The 18,108-nt window shown below is 36.0% G+C and overlaps 1 protein-coding gene across 1 annotated transcript in view; it reads left to right on the forward strand.

The window, feature by feature from the left end:
- Positions 1–401: 401 nt before the first annotated feature.
- The window catches only part of LOC135776515 (transmembrane protein 164), a 28,054-nt gene continuing 10,347 nt past the window's right edge, over positions 402–18,108 (forward strand). Inside the window, exons 1-3 of the mRNA XM_065287278.1 lie at positions 402–1,375; positions 12,278–12,327; positions 17,786–17,852. Of these exons, the coding sequence (XP_065143350.1) occupies positions 938–1,375; positions 12,278–12,327; positions 17,786–17,852 (555 nt within the window). The 5' untranslated portion in view covers positions 402–937. The remainder of the gene's footprint in view (positions 1,376–12,277; positions 12,328–17,785; positions 17,853–18,108) is intronic.

Here is an 18,108-nt window from a genome sequence, read left to right on the forward strand (position 1 = left end):
TTTTGTTGCAGCAATGAGCTCTCGTGTCCTGCATTAACACTGTTTAAGAAAGAATGCACTACTTAAAACTATAAAACATTTAAAGCTGTGATGAATGATTAAAATGACCAATTTGTATATGTGTATATTTTAATAATCGTCATTCAACTAGATAATATCGTTCTTTATCTTTTTATATAATGTATTGGAACTTTTTATATTAAATTATATGTTATTGTACTTATGGAACTGCAAATAAAGTTTGATTTTGATGGGCAAAAATAAGCACATACTGACGAAAGGCGGGCGGCGTCATCGCGCTCAACCAATCCTGTTCCATTTGTTGGCGAGCGCATGCATTTGCAATTGACGATTTTATGGGAGGAACCGAACTGACACCTGCGCATGCGTATTGCGACGAATACATTTTGGGGACTCGCATGAACAGGGCGGCGTTTCTATGGTGAAAAGAGAAGATCTTGGGCCACATGGACCAGAACGCATCGCACCTTCCGCATCTGCTTTCAGTGCGTTTCATAACGCGTCGCGTAACATCAACGAGTTATTCCGCCCTGTTTCTGTCAAACACCGGTTTTGGCGTTTTACAGTTTTATGGACACATTTAGGGCTATTTGACGCCCTACAAGGTGGTTTTGTGTAACGGTCCGCTTCGGCGACGAATTTTCTGGACTGTCGTCTAAACGCGGAATCGGTTTCCAGTCAACACGTCGCGTTTTCCGACTGACGCCCAATCAGATCACAAGCAGATGCACTGCAGCTTATCATATAATGCATTGCTGTTGATCGTACAGGTGTTTTTGCGTCTGTAAATTATCACAAAGGGTCGTTTTCATTGAGTCTACATCTGCATGGTGCACGTGGATCTGATCTAACGTTAGCTGAGGTGGGCTCCTCAAATCATTTTACCATTTTTGCTCTGAATACAGATTTCAAGTTAATGTTTCGCCAAGAGGTCGGTGTCCTGTCCTTCATTCCGTCGTGTTCGTACCTTTTCCAATACGAGAAGAGGAACATGTCCCGATATAACATCTACAGTCTGCTAGACTGGATCTATGGAGGGGTGGACCCCAAATTTGAAGGCAACGGAGGGCCCGAGTGCGCAGCCTTCATCTCGCCACAGCAGAGGCTCATTGAGAGTCTGATCATCGTCTTCATCTCTGTCATCGAAGTGCTGGTGGCCCTCAGAAAGATCAATGTCCCAAAAGAGCTCAGAGAGGTGTCTAAGGATGGACGGAGGACCAGAGAAGACAGCTTGGGCAAGAACTTGTTGCTTGTGGCACTGTGCATGACTTTTGGAGTGGAGGTTGGGTTCAAGTTTGCCACCAAGACTGTGATCTACCTCCTAAATCCATGTCACGTGGTCACAATGGTGCAAGTGAGTATATTTATTATATAAACTGTCAATTAACAGCTGTGCAGATGGAAAGGTTGCATATTCACATGTTTTGGTGAATGAGCTGTCACTATCCTGGTGCCCTTTAAGTTAATTTTGTACAAAATAATAATACATAACATGACGCATAAAACTATGCTGCATGCATAGGTTATTTAATTCATACTTTACATACATGCAAGAGCAAATCTAAACTTGTTAAATCATTTCAATGCCTCTTCAGTGAATTTCTGTAACTCTTTGCATTGCTTCTGCAGCAAAGGTCAGGGGTTTGATGATTCAATTCCCAGAACACATACTGATAAAAATGTATACAGGGTAATGCACTGTATGTCAATATGGATAAAAGTATCTGTCTAATGCACACATGTAAATGTGGTGTACATTTGTGTTCCAATGCTGGCTTAAGATAAATCTGTTATACACGTTTTGGGCATTAAGTTATAAATAGATATATTTTCACAATAAACTCGGAATACGACCTACACGTTTCTTTGTAGGATTCGCACATTTCCAGGTTTTGGAAAATATGACATAAGAGTGCAATGTTTACAGTAAGTTGAGGAATTCTTCCAGGTTTACCCATAATAATCGGTAACCTATTGAGTCAAATTCCTTTTAAAAGGTAAAGAGAGGAATGAAATACACTGTTATGTACACTTCATTGTGAGTCACTTTGCTAAGAAAATATTTAGCAAACATCAAAAATGTGCAAAGATTTACGTCATCCTGCTACTTTTCTTAGTCTCCACATGTGCTGAGTTGGCATACATTTACATTTATTCATTTAGAAGAAGCTTTTATCCAAAGTGACTAACAAATAAGAGAAAACATTTTACCTTGGCCATCTGACATGATATTTGCTGTGGTCATGCCTTGGTTTAATAAAGAGGACGTCTTTAAGCCACACCGTGGTTGACGATAATTTAACTTTTTTTGATTAAGAAATTACCATGTATTTTGGTTACCATCATTTGACTAAAATCAAAATCCAAGTTAACACAAATCAAGCAAGGCCAAAGTCCCTTTAAGGCAAGCCTGCAATGTTCGCATAAAAACATGTAACGCTTCTTTGAATGGAAATCAATGGAGGATAGGCATCAGTTAGTTGAATGAACCACTTTTGTAAGTTATTGTCTCCAATGTAAATCTCTTTTCTTGGACTACAACAAGCACACGGTTTGTAGGCAACAGTTTACTTCCTGGGCCATTAGACAGAGAGTTTCAGAAAGAGAGTGAAATTTAGAGCTACAAAAATGTACGGTCGGTATGTGAAAAATAATGTGTTTTTTAACCATAAACCATGCAAACACATTGTATTATACCAAATACATTAGTGTACAATGAAATGCACTGTAAAAAAACAACCTATAGAATCTACTCATTAAAATTGTAACAATTTGCACTCACTTTTTGGGTAAAATCTATCCAATACATTTTAAAGAGTACCAAAAGTTAACAACTATGACAAACTAAAAAAAATTAGGGAAGGTCTACCTAATATTTCGCATAACTAATTACTTATAAAAATTTAGTAACATTAAGCAACAGTTCACACTAAATAATGATTATTTATTAGGAAAAAATATTACTTGAATAAAAGGGTTGAATAAAAAAATATTCAGACACAGGATTGCATAAATTGCTTTATTTATTGACCAAATAACATTTTGTAAACATTTCAAACTAATTAATTTCAAGTGAAATACAACATATCATAGTGTTACATAAAGCTTCTTGAACATTTTCTTGAACATTCAAAAATAAACCAAAGTCTTCATGAGATGTCAAAAAACATTAAAAGCAAGATTTTTAAATACTGTTTCTTCACGTTGTCATTAGAACATTAAAGGAGACACTGGAATGAGAGGAGAAAATGATCTCATTTACCTCAGTAGGCTGGCTACAACCAAAAATACAACTTCCTATTACATAACTCACAGTACATGTGCAATAAAACATTGAACACTAACAAGAACGTACTTGCATTCAATTTTGAAGTGAATCAACTTCATATACAATTAACATTAAATATAACACATAAACCCCCCCCCCCAAGTTTTTTTTATACAGACATTAAATTAAAAAAGCTCATGGAAAGGCAAACATTAATTAAAGTAATAAAATGCATTTTATATATAAATTGATCTCTTCTAAAACACAACTCCGTATATCAACAGATAAATGCAAGAAAACTTTAACGTTAATTATCTAGCATCGACAGCTTTACCGTTGTTTATCTGCTCGACACCTTCTGTACATCAACCGTCTGTTGCTCAGCTCTCTCATATCACGTGGCTTGCTCAAGTTCAACCACTTATATACTATTGAGCAGCTCCCCTGTTCACGAGTTTCAGCCATGTAAATAATAATAATAATAGGGGTTAATATATTTTAATCATAAATATAGATTTTTACCCGTATTCACAGGTGCAAGAACAGAACTGGACAATGTATTCCACTTTCAATGCTAACCTGACTGACAACACAATCTAACCTGTCAATCTCTCACCCGACAACAGAGACAGAGAAGTGCGCAAATGACAAATCTTACTAATCTTCGGTAGATTTTACCATTAAATAACTAATATTATAGTATATACTAACTAGTATATTTTATTTCATTTTTTAGTGTTGCAATTATTACTGTTAAAAAATAGATAAATAGATAGTGTATGTAGAATGTATCCATTATTTTTTATTTTACTTGCTAGCTCATATAATAAAGTAAACTCTAACCAAATTTTCATGGGTTGTATTAAACACCCTCCAGAGTAATTTTTTACAGTGTAGGTGCCCGGCGTGTTTAAAGTGCAGAGAGTGAGCCAATGAAGAATCGTCACTGAAACCCACTGTTTAAAAATGTACTGTTCTGACTCCGCGACAGCACCCACGCATATTTTTCAATGTTCCCGTAAGATTTATGTCAAAGATTTAATAGATAGATGAATCGTTATAAGTTAGGAATGAAATTGTGTGGGTGCTTGAATCGAGAATGTGATCTTTTTATGATTGATCATGCAGCCCTAACTTATAGCAAGACAAATAACTAACTACTATCCTTGAAGCTTACGTAAAAGTAAAAATGAAACACCCAAAACTGTATGATGCCATAATAAAGCCGAACTGTATGTTGAAATATGTTAAATTATTGAGGGAACCTCAGACGGTGTGGCATGAGGACGTAATAACGTATAGCATTATTGATTTTTATGTTCTATAACTTGATAAACGGGAACATGAAAGGACTATTCTTGGACCAACTTATGTAAACACCTTAATTCAAATATTGTTTTATTCAAAATAAGGTTAATAATCAGATTACAGCTGTCCATGTAAACATAGTCAGTGTGTCGTGAGCAGTTTACCCACAAAGAGACTTTCTTATTGATTTTTCTTGTTAATCGCAATGAATGAAACTTTGTAGTCATGCCATGGTCCATATGATTGGACCATTAATGTGAAAAGGTTTCAATAAATATTTTAAATCTATAAGTGCATTGTGGTACATTACATCACACCACCAAGGAGGTTGTGTCTCACCATTTACAATCCCATTTCAGAAAAGAACAGCGTAAAGTCGAATGAAATGCATTCAGGGACTAGCTCGGCTTAGATATGAAATAAGTGTTGAAAGTTCAACAGGGTGACAGATGATGGGATATCATAAGAAAGACTACTGTAGGCTGAGTGTTTGCATTATAGGCAGGAAGCCAGTTGATATAGACGTATACTGAATAGAGTTTAATCACTCTAGTGCATGATATACTTTGAATTTTTGTAAGAGTGCCCATCCATATCCTTGCACTGCTTGTATAACTGCGGTCAATAATGCTATTTTATTATTTGGAATGACATAGGCTTTATTTTTATTGGCCGATGTCCGATAGTGGGAAAATGTACTTTTATCTGTCCATACAGATTATAGGCCGATACATAGGGGTATATTCCTACTGTTTACTCATTTAACCTATTATTCTTATTATCATAAAACCATAAATCGACATGAATAAAGACAAAAATGGTCCCTAGATATTACTGGGCAGTACCCTTAAAAAAGTAAAAAGACAAAAAAATGCCAAAATTTGATCTTACTTTGTCTCTCTCTTATTATGTTGGTCAGTTGAATGTTAAATAGATCCAATTAATGTTCATTAAAAATAATTTGATGCAGAAATAAACTATTGGCCAACTGTATAGTATTGTATAAGTGTTTAATATTGGTATCGGCCAATAAAAAAAATTATGGCGGAGCCTCCCTTTGCATCGGTGCATATTATCAGTGGTATATAAAGACCTTGCATATAATAAAAGGATATGTTTTTATTACCTTAGAATGAGTCATTTTTTTATCTACATATATACTGCGAGTTTCCTTACATGGAAGTATCAAACGATGACATGTTTGTCCTGTGGTGACTACTGTAGCTTCTCTATGTGCTTTAAAAGGAAGGATTGAGCCGTTGGTGCACCTTTAAATGTCACGTTCTTTCTGATCCCATTTTTTAAACCCTAGTTAGTGTGTAATGTTGTTATAATAGCATAAATAATAGCTGTAAAATGATAAAGCTCAAAGTTCACTGCCAGGCGATATATTTTCTTTAACAGAATTCACCTTTCAAAGCCTACAGCGAAACGGCCGGTTTGGACTACAGCCCTCTACTTCCTGCTTTAATGACGTCACTAGAACAGTTTTTGACTAAACTCCGCCCACAGGAATACGTCAGTCGCCAACTAGACTAACGGCAAGCTGCTGCTATCGAATCCCAACACACTAAACAAAGTACACAATCAGAACTCGTTACATATTTCTGAAGGAGGGACTTCATAGAACAAGGAAGACATCAGACCATTTTTAGGACAGTGAAAACAGCGCTATACAGATGAGTAAATTGTGTGAAAAATATGGTTTTTTTTACACGTAAAATATGAACACATGTTATATTGCGCACTGTTAACAAAATCAACGCTTCAAAAACACAGAAAGAACGGGACCTTTAATGGAAACATGTTAGTTTGATGAAACAAAAAGCACAGTCTCATGGTGTTTGTAGCTCTTTATCATCATTATATATACATATGAACACACTTCGAGAGTTTACGAATCAAACTTTCCAGTTTAACATATTAAAAAAGACCGTTGTCTCACACCACCATGTTGTTTTTAAGATGTATACACATTCGTCCCAAAGCTTCTCACTGTTATCAATTCAGGATTTCCCCCATGTGCTATGCTGTGTAAGGTCAAGATGCTTATCTCGGCATATTTAATGAGTTTCTTATCAAACTTATTTACTTACTGCAGGTCTTAAAGGGATAGTTCACCCAAAAATGACAATTCTGTTATCATTTACTCACTCTCGTGTTGTTACAAACTGCAGATAAAAAACTAAGTGAGAACATTTTAGTTTATAAAACTTAATTTTTTAGGTGTTACTAATTAAAGTTTTAATTAAGTTAAGTAGAGCAGTTTTCACATTATACAGTGTATGCAATTGTTTACTTTTCAAAGATTGGTTTTAAAATGGGCAGACAACTGTGGGGTTATCCTAACTTTAACCCTGGAGAACCCAAGAACCCTTTTATTAGCAGCAATTAACATTGGCCAAATTTGACCCATTGGTTCTCCAGGGTTAAAATGTTCACAACAGAGAAACATAACTGTTGAGGTTGGTGACAGCTGGTGGGGGAGATTCAAACTGCTCCTGTTGTTCACTCAAACCAATTTTTATTGGTTATGCATTTCATATTTTATTATTATGTTTATCTTAAAGAACATTTGCCCTTTGGTTATGTACTCGGATATTGGGCTGGGCCTTCACGCTTCGTATCTAGACCTGAAACTTTAGTTTGAAGTTGATGGGGAAAGAATGTTCCTTTGCTCCAGGCATGGTTTTCCATAATGAGCAACCAGACCAAGAATCCAGCCCCACCCCAAAAACAGTGTGATTTTACTATACTAGACCAAGTACTCCTGAAATCTGTTTCTGCTTTCATCTGTCATAGTTACTCTTCCAAGTGTCTCAATAAACCTGTGTACAAGTCTTGCATGGTTGAAACCTTATTATGAACTGGCCAATGTCAGTCTAGTCTACAGAAACACCCAAAAAATGTTCAAAGGAGCAGCAACAGTGAAACAAAAGCAGAAATGCAACATGAGTAACATTGTTGACATGTTTCATTCATAGCACTATTAAAGGGATAGTGCACCCCAAAATGAAAATTCTGTTCTGATGTAGTTTGCTCAATAACAATGTTTGTGTGGGTGCACAACATTAACCAGCAGGTGAAGTTTGTCCAGCTGTTCACTCAAATAAACTAAAAGCAAAAGAAATAAAGCAGAAGTGGTATTTGTTTTTACCCTTACTTGTGTGTTTCAACACTCTTACTCAAGCTTTGTAAAATTTAGTTTTTTTTTCTGTCCAGCAGAACATAGTAGTTACCTTTTTAATTCATAATAGAGATGACATATCTCATCTCTGGAGTTATCTGTGTGCATTAATTGATTTACCTAGTAACAACGCCAAGATCAGTCATGCAATGCGTCCTTTGTGAACATAAGACTGGGAACAGTTTTGAAAGCGGTGTGTCGTAGTGAGGGCATGCATGCTGTCGCAACGACAAAGTTATTATGCAACTCCTTTACATAGGGATTTTAAATCCAGATCAACATTCAAGACAATAAAATGTCTACAAACCGGAACAAAGCAGAGATCCGGCAGCTCCTCCGTATCCGTGCTAAAGCTGAGATCGTGAAATCGCAGATTATAATAGATCATGATTTTTGTGGCTGATCACGGAAAGCAGTATCATTTAACATACAGTAGCTAATGCTGTAATTTTAAATGATTAAAAATTATTATTTAAAAGCTGCAGTCTGTAACTCTGGCCTCTCTATCGCCATCTCTGATTGAAATGTAAAATTGCACACTCTGCACCGATAAATATGATACCGGTGATCACTGCATCAGAGTGGATCTTTCATTATACATCCTCAATACAGAAGAACATACACCCGCATCCAAAGCAGCATTAGCAGTCTTTATCCTCCTAAGACCCGAGCTTTAGTTTGTCTTTTTCTTCCAGCTATTTTGGGGTAAGGAAGAACCAATATATATACCAAATTCTTTGAACATGAAGCAGTGTAATTGTCCACGTTTGTGTACAACAGGTTCCAGTTACACAGAATTAAGTATCATGGTGCAAACAGCAACAAAAAATGTGATGTCCACGTATGTGGACGACATCCAGGTCTTAGGAGGTTAAACTGAGGTGTCTTGGAGGATATCAGATGAAAAATAAGCACTCAATACAGCAAGATTAAAAAAAATTGTTTCATATTGTAGTCATGATCATTAACATCAAAAAGCATAATAATAGAATACGTTTACAGGTGATATTGTTTAGCATAGATAAAACAAGCTAAGCTGCGTTATGGATGCTGTTTATAGCATTAGTAAATTAGGTTGTCTTGTAGTAATAATAAACAAAACTGGGAATAAACTATATGACAGCGTTCAAAGAACAATCACTGAAGCTTGTCAATGACTTGTCAAAGTTTAATCTCACAAAACTCCCTTTATAATGAATTAATCTGCACGTAGTTACCTTAATTGTAAATAACTTTGTTGTTTATGATAAAAGCATGAGTCAGTCCAGAGTGTTTAGCATGATCAGGTGATTTGTGAAAACACATCTGATTGGTTATTACATTCATAAGATTAACAGACACATATGTGATTGGTTAAAATGCTCTATGCTCCAAAAACGCCTATTAAAAAATATTGGATGCAATGTGAGCAAATCCAAACATGTAATGCTGTAATCGACTCATTTCATTACAATTGTGATTTGAAACTTGTTGAATCTTGAATTTTGTTGATCTTTCTAATCCTCCCTACCACGAACTTTTAAAGATGGCTTATTTATTTGTGACCTGTGCTGGCAAAATGAGTCTGAATGTGCACCGTCTAATTTTGAGCTAGAAGCAAAAGAAAGTGTAAATGTCGGAATGCTCTTAATAGTCCTTAAACATCTAAAATTATCTTTGTATACGTTTTCTAAGAGGTGTCCCAAATGCGTAAGCTAGTACAAAGATGCTTGTCCATACACTCGCGCTGAGTTTGTTTACTAGTGATTTTAAGGTACTGCTTTTGAACCCTCAAAAAAACTAGATTTTTCTCAAAACTGACTTTGCTGACTCTGTCAACTTCAAACAGGTGTAGCTCTCTCAGTTTTTGTCAGATTCCAACAAGTCATGCATCATTTTGAAGTTTTTTCAATAGAAAATGTCAGAATATCAATAACTCATTTTTGACAATTTGCTCATTCCTACTCATTTTGTCAGCACGGGTCACATCTACATAACTAACCTTCAAATATCTGATGAGGTTGTGAAATGTTTAGGGTGCTTTTCGGGTCTGGATTTCTTGGCACAAACGTTGCACAATGCAAGACTGTTCTGCAGACCTGTGAATGTAGTCAAGTCAGTAGGCGTGTGTTCGACTTCACGCAGAGCTGCGCAGACAGACAGGAGTAGACTATGACAAAGTCAGAGCGAAAGCTATATGCTTACATATCACTTTATAAACAAATAAATCATTATTTAGGGTAAATTAAGTTTGAGAGATCATTTGTAATCGCTTAGATCATTTCAGAACAAGTTTAAATGCTTTCATAACAACTTGTATTATATTCTGTGTTTTCCTTGCTCAAAAATATGTAGAAATATATGCAAATACAGAAAGGTACAGAACGAGGACAGTAGTGCGGTAATACGGGATTGCAGTTACAGCAACACTACTATACGACCGGCTCTTCTGATCAGCCTTTATATAGAGACCACGGATCAAACTTCTTAAAGTTTGGCAACCGTAACCTAGTGGTTAGAGAGTCGGGCTTGTAACCCGAGAGTTGCTGGTTTGATTCTCACACTCGGTAGATTGCGACTGTGGTGCCCTTGAGCAAGGCATCTTACCCTAATTGCTGCCCACTGCTCCGGGTGTGTGTGTGCGCACTACTCACATTTCAGGTGTGCGTTGCATACTTAAGCTTGTCACTTTCACTTTTTTCACTTAAAGCATTTCACGGCTGATAATGATTGGCACCCCATCAATCAGAGCACCCCGAGATAAAAAGCAAACTATAGAGCCTTCGGAAAGCTCCAAGTGTACGATCACAATAACATTACATGTCACATCCCGAAAATTCCAGAAAATCAATGTGCATTTACCAAAATCAAATGATGCATATTATCTGTGGCTTTTCCAGAATCTCTGAGTAAAAAACATTTAATTAGATTACTTGGATGCTTTTTGCCTGGTGCATGATAAAGCAAGCCAGACCATTTCCATTTACTTCAATTCAACCAGAGACATATTCAATTATAATACAGAGACCATTTAAGGCCCTGAGTGACCACATTAACATCGTGGTAATGGGTTTTGCACAAGCAAACATCACTTTTTCCTAGGAAATCTTCAAGTATAGTTTAGGATTTGAAGCAAGCACTAACATTGCACTATTGGTGTAACAGTATTATACAACTGGTGGGGTGCTCACCCCTATGAAAGCCAAAGTTATCCTGTTATGTAACCAATGTCAGATCCTGCTGTACTGTAGTTCACCTGGCATCTGCGGATACATGTCTTTTCTTTTTCTGTCATACAAGTTACAGGAAGGGCACCCGAATCCCTTACAATGCATTTAAAGCGTGCGGATTATTCCTGCACTTACAGCGAGTCGTAAATCCACGCTGTGTTGATCTTTATGCTTCACAATTATTTCAGTTATGTTTAGTTATCTCATTATAGGTACGCTAGGTCCCTGTTTTTCACTAGCCGGATTGCTGTTTGATTAACACTCAACCACTGATAATATGATAACTTGTGCTGATAAGATATGCTTGGCTTGGCCGGTACTCATTTGTTTATAGTTCCTCATAAAGGTCAAAGCAAATAAAAGACACAGTAGATACACTGTGAACTCTATGAACCAATTGTATCGTAGGGTCCATAATAAAACCAGTGTATGAATAATATTTACTTTACATTGACTTGACATCTACATAGAAACAAAGTGGACGATTGGTTACTTAAAGTAACTACGTTATCTCTAAAATGCTAAATTGGTCTAAAAAAATCCAAGCCTTATAATATATTAATAACAGGACACATATTCTTAATATATGATTTCTGTTACATTTTAGGGCCATGATTGAGTATGGGATTAAAAACTGTAAAACTGTACTTTGCCTTTTTTATGTGTGCAAATGTATTTCAGACTGGCCATCTGGCAGATCGGGCAATTTCCCGGTGGGACAACATACTTTTTGGGCTGATACAGCTCATATTATTATTTTGTCTGACCAACCCATAACACTCGTACATTGCGCATCGCTGCCCATATCTCTCTTTCTTTTTCTTTTTTTTGCTTAATTAATTGATGGCACTGCAGGGCGTGGTGGCGGTGTTATGCATTTTTTAATTTTATTTAATTAAAAAAGTTGGCGTAAGATAGGCATGGTCCAATCAGGATTTTTGCAGCCATTACCGAGTACCTTAACAGTCTTTACTGTATATATTTACTGAGACTGCGCGCATGATGCTTATATTTTATTTTATTACAAATTGTATTATTAATATTCAAATTGCTTTTAAAAACACCATGCATTATTCTAATGAGTTGCATGTCCTGTTTTTCTTCAATATCATGCAGTCCTACTGGTTTTGTATGAATGTAATGATTACTTTATCCAGAATATAATAAAATATTGCAAATGTGCATACAGCAATACACCTCGCAGTTCAAAGTAAAAGTAATTACAACAAAACTGCAAGTTCCCTTTGAAAGAGTCATTAAGATTTCTCATTTCTTCTTTTGCAGATCATCCTGCTCGCGTGTCCTCCTAGCAAAATCGCTATGGTAATTTTTAGGTGAGTATCCCTCCAGCATGAAAACACTCTCTGTCACATTTACCCTTCGGGGCTCTTGTGCAATATTAACCCAGAGACGTCAGCTCTTGTGTTTGGTCTCCAAGCATGTGGTATTCAGACGTATGTGGATCACCAGATGTAACCTTAAATAGACCTTTAACCTGTCAGCACCTGTGTCTGTACGTGCTCAAGATAGGTATTAGTTGACAGCGTGAGAATTAATCGCTTAGTACATTCACTAGCATTTGGAATATCCGTTTGCAGTTGGAAAAATAATCTTTTATTATTAGAAAGTTTGGCAGAGTCAGACTAACAGATCAAAAGCAAAGCGTCAGTGTTGTGTGCACGACATTAGGTTTGCAGCTAACATTTTTCTTTTTGGCTAGTGATTAATCTATCGATTAGTTTGTTCGATTAATCGATTAGCGAATTAATACTTTGACTCATTTTTATTACTAATGGTAGTAATGCAAAAATAAAAACGCAATTACACATCTACACTAGGGCTGGGTATCGATTCAGATGTTCCAGATCGATTCGATTTCGATTCACAAGCTATCAAATCGATTCGATTCCGATTCTCGATTAAATTTTCGACTCCGGTTCTCAGGTAGGTTTTTATACTCGATTCTCGATTCAACTAAATGAATATAGATTTAATACACATACTATATTAATAAAAAAGAACAGTGAACAGCAGTTTACAAGTGGGTAATTAATAAAAAGAAATTAAAAGCCACAACACGTCTTGCTTGCGAAATCTAAAATGCTTCCATTCCTCCGGTCAATGTTTGCGGAAATAAATATGAAAAAAAAATCGATTCTGCTCTTTGAGAATAGATTTTTAATCGACCACGTTTTAAAAAATGATTAATCGAAAAATCGATTTTTTTTTGCCCAGCCCTAATCTACACCTTGATGCCTATACACACAATTACATGTATACGCATTATATGATCTGTACAACTTTTAAATAAACTTTCCATTTGGTGTGCAATAACAATGTGATGCATCAACATATTTTTTTGGGCGTGTCGTTTGTATTTTTGTTGTCGAGCGTAATAAATCAGATCGACGCGTTGTTGCAGGCCTACATGAGATCCATTATGCGAATGCAAACAAGATCAAACAGATGTGAAGACAAAAACCCAGAGAGGTCAGCTCTTGTGTTTGGTCTTTCAAAAAGGGGTGCTCTGTATTAACTGCAAATGTAAATGTATTAAGTATCTCTTATGTTTTGAAGAAAGCCTGATGTTTGCTGTCAGGAAGGACATTAGAGTTTTCCAGAAAGTGGAACGTAACTTCCATCATGTTGCTCTATCAATCCAATCAGCATCCATTAGTGCCGAATGGCAAAAAAAACTATGTTTAAGAGACTGGCCTGGCAACATGAAGATTAAGGATTATTCCCTCAAGAGTGTTGGAGATCATAATCTTCTGCTATTAATGCTGTGGCTTTAAGCAAACGCACTTAGCTCTAAGTCTCTTTAGGCTAAAGAAGCTCTGACATTAAAATTCACTGAATTACTGGGGTCTTTATGGATCTGGAGCACTAATTTAAAGGTTCAATTCAAAGTACTAATGAGCCTTTGTTAATATTGAGGCCTTGAGCAAAGCACTTAACCCTGGTTTTCTCTGAGTGGACTGCAACGTGATGTGTGCACTGCCAATTTTCTTAAATAAAACGTTCAACGGCAGCTAACAAAAATAATAAATAGCCTTACTGTTCTGAGACTCCACCTTAAAGTAGCTGGATTGGTAGAGCATTGCCTTATACTGCAAGGGTTGTGGGTTCGATAGCATCTGCCACATGCATAAATGGAAATGTAATGGCTTTTAATGACCTTAAAAGTTTGCCTTAAAAGTTATATATATGCGTCTATCCAATGTTTGGTAGGGTTTGGTTATATGAACTAATTTTAACTAACTTTACATCTCTGTAAAGTATTTCTGCAGGTATATTCAGAGTATTTGTTTGTAAAAATGTATGTGTTGGGCGGGGCTTCTCCTGAAGCACCAATCAGGTTTCATATTTATGTCAGTGGTGGATTGGTAATGTGATAATACCTCATGCAAATGCACTTTCAGTTATTTACAGCTTATTTAAATAGTAAAGGTTTAAGAGGAACTTTTGTAAGGCCTTATCAGTCAGAGATCTTGAAGCCTAGAGCTAGTAGAGATTATCATCACCTGATTACACTGGGATCTTTGTGGCGATGGTAAACATTACTTAAGCTAAAGTTTTACTTCACATACAGTTTTTAACTGAATTTTAATGACAGTAGAGAAATAACAAAAAACAGAGAGGAGAAGAAGTATAGTTTAATATGGTAAAATATGGTAATGCAATAGTAGTCCAGTATATACACCATGGTAGGATTGATATTCATGTATCATGACCAGCCAAAACAACATTTTTACAAAAAACATAAACCATGGTTACTGTATTAAAACCATGGTTTTGCCAATAGTAATCAATAATATACCAAAACCAATTTGTTGGCTTCATACAGCGTGCACTTATATTTAAAGTCAGGCGCTGTTTCTTCATACAGGGCAAGCTGTGTGCTCAAAGTCATGCATGTTTTCTTTAAACAACGCAAGCTGCAGGTTTATCAGATGCTGTTTCTCACAGCGCAACCAGTTTGTTTTAATGCAAGTCCATTGCCCGGAGCACAGCCTTGCATTAAGGTCATCTGCCTTTTGGCAGAATTCTGAATTGGGCTACTTTAAAACTGGTTCTGCAGGTTGATGTATTTTGCTGATTAGAGATGGAAAGATTTGGTTCATTATTTGTTGGTATTTGGGCTATGGATTAATCAAAATGAAAAAATGAGATAAATGCACATTCCTACTGTGAATAGTCATTGGGATGCTTTCGACTGATTTTGAATGGCCATTGGGCTGGTTTTGTTACATGGTTCTGGCAACCCTGACTGGACGGTAATGAAAGCAAAAGTGCAAACTTACACTGGTTAATAAAGCAATAAGCACCGCTAAGCAGTAGGTTACCGGTGCATTTTATAACAGCTAAGCGGCGTTATTAGGCACGACGCGAAGCCCTTAGCTGTTATAAAATGCACTGTAAACCCTACTGCTTTTCGGGGCTTATTGCTTTTATAAAACGGTTACTTCATATGCATAGCAGGATTTCATAAAATAAAACACAAGTAAGTTGTAATTATATTAGTACAAATATTACTCCTCCGCCAAACAAAGTAGTTCCTCAGAATCAAGTGTTGCTGAAACAGAGTGTAGTTCACAACCAACACAGATGCAGCAAAGACACAATGAAAATATGATTCAAGACTGTGGTGTTTATTTTTATACATCAACATTCATCTAATTTATACATTAACATTTATATCGTGCAACTGTTGAAGTAATGATCAAATATTCTTGGAAGAAGGAGAACATTGCAATAGTCATGTTTGTTTTGTGATTTTGTTTTTCAAACTGCTGTTGTCTTGAACTCCAATAGTTTACTCACAATGGCCAATAATAATTTCTGCATTATATTGAATGCTTGATTTCTTTATTCTGATTGGTTGAGAAATGTTTTACGGGTGTTGATTATTTTTCTGTAAAACACACACATAAACGGTCCAATGTCTTCAAATAACCACCAGAGCAACGTCTGTGGTAATAGCAGAAGATTTAACTTTGGTCCATTGAATTAATCGAAATAATACACACTCGCTCTGCTTCACATCAGGCCGCATTACTGGGTGTGCATAATTTTCAATTATTTCAATGGCCCATCGTCAATTATATCTTGCGTATGGACTTGCGGTGTGACATTATTAAAATAACACCTCATGTAAAACCTTTGTTATGTAACAGTCTTATGAAGATGTCTGCTTTGTCAAAACAGTGTTAATTATCCTTTGCTTTATTTTGACTTCTCATAATAAGGTACATGTTGATGATGAATTCCTCATGGGACCTTCTGAAATCCAGAATGTGAGACAGACTGTACTGTACTATACTAGTGACGTTCCCAGATGACAATAAATAATAAATCACCTCAGATGATGTGAATTGTATTTTAGGCATATTATAAATAGTTGTCAACTGAAATTGATTGAATGTAGCCCGTATTCCCTGTACTCAACTGCACATCTCGATTGAATAATTTTGCTTTTTTAGTGACCAATGTAACTAAACTAGTCAATATGGATTTGTTTAGAGGGAACAATTTTTAGTGTGAACACCCTCTTTGTGCATATATAACAAATACTTTCTGTATAATCATTAGTTTCAATGGTGAAAAGGGTTATAAACTCTGTTAGGTTACACAACACAACAGTGTTCCATTACAGTAGCATGCAGGTGGTCATGACCTGGGATCTCTGCTGAGTACTAATGGGGTACATTAATGGTCTTGTTGCTTTAAAAGGTACCAAGGTATTTGTCCATCAACCTGTTTTTCAACCTCACCTGGAAAAGCATTTTTTACCAGCATATTAGAACAGACTTTAGCTGAACACTTGAGATTTTTTAGGTCTGGGCTTCCTTGTTGCACTTAAATGTTGACTTGTTAGAAGTTGCTATACATTTTTAAAACTGCGAGCCTGTTGACATTGTGTGTGCATTTGTTAGTGGCTTTTTAAAATGCGGATTTTTTGTGTTTTTTTTTATAACTACGAATTGTGTTAGACAGTCCTTCCAGAAAAATGATCATGCGACACGTTTCCTTAAAAAATGCAATGGATAATGGGGGATATTAATGCAATTTTATGTGATGAAATTGTGGAAACTTGCAAAACCTGCCGGAACTGGCAAAAACTGCGGGAGGGGTTTGCAGCTTTTCAATGATGGTCACATAGCATAATTACGTCAATTCATAACGTTCCCATAGCAACAGGGGACATGACTGTGCTTGTGTGAAGTAAATGCAACATTTTTCAACTTTCTGCTAAGATATATGTGACTTTTGCTGCAAAAATGTTGGAATTATGAAATCATGCAAGCCCCGGGCCGCATATTTTGCACGCAGAAATCTGCAATTTGGCTAATTATGCATTAAATCATGCGATCGCATAATCACATTTTTGTGGAGGGACTGATTAGACCTATATTCATTTATTAAAAAGAGATTTTAATTGAATATTGAATTAAATCAAATTGAGGGCCTTGTGAGTCCGAATCGAATTGGATGAGCTAAAGCGATACCCAGCCCTATTTATGTCCTCCTGTGGCTTTAGTTTCATTTTTATTATTATTTATTTTTATTATTCTGCTACTATTTATTTATTTATTATTATTATTATTTTTTATTATTGTTAATTTTTTATATTATTATAGTATTTGCAGTAAATTTTGAATTGTGTTCCTGAGGGTGATAATTATATTATAAGATGTCTTTTTTGAGAGAACCTGACTAATGTTATATTGCTGATGTGATGTAATGAGTTTTCTGCTGTGATGTTAAAAGTCTTGTTTTCTGTTTTTAAAGGCTTCAGGTTCATATGCTGAACGGAGCTCTTCTAGCGCTGCTCTTTCCTGTGGTCAACACCCGACTGGTGAGTTCATGCTTAATATTCAAATAGAAATAATCAAGGCTTTATTCAAAACATCCCAGGACAGTGGGTCTCTTTCATTAAGCATGCATATGCTCAAATTTGTGTGTGAAATCTGCTTATAAACAGTTTCACCAATAAATCATAAAACATTTGTAAACTTATTATTCTGAATGTATGAAAAATGCTAAAACCACACTTACACGATAATCATGTATGTTATAATCAGGCAAGATGAAACATTTAGGACAGGAACTGT

The sequence above is a fragment of the Paramisgurnus dabryanus genome, chromosome 18 (genome assembly GCF_030506205.2).
Source record: "Paramisgurnus dabryanus chromosome 18, PD_genome_1.1, whole genome shotgun sequence".
Lineage (NCBI taxonomy): Eukaryota > Metazoa > Chordata > Actinopteri > Cypriniformes > Cobitidae > Paramisgurnus > Paramisgurnus dabryanus.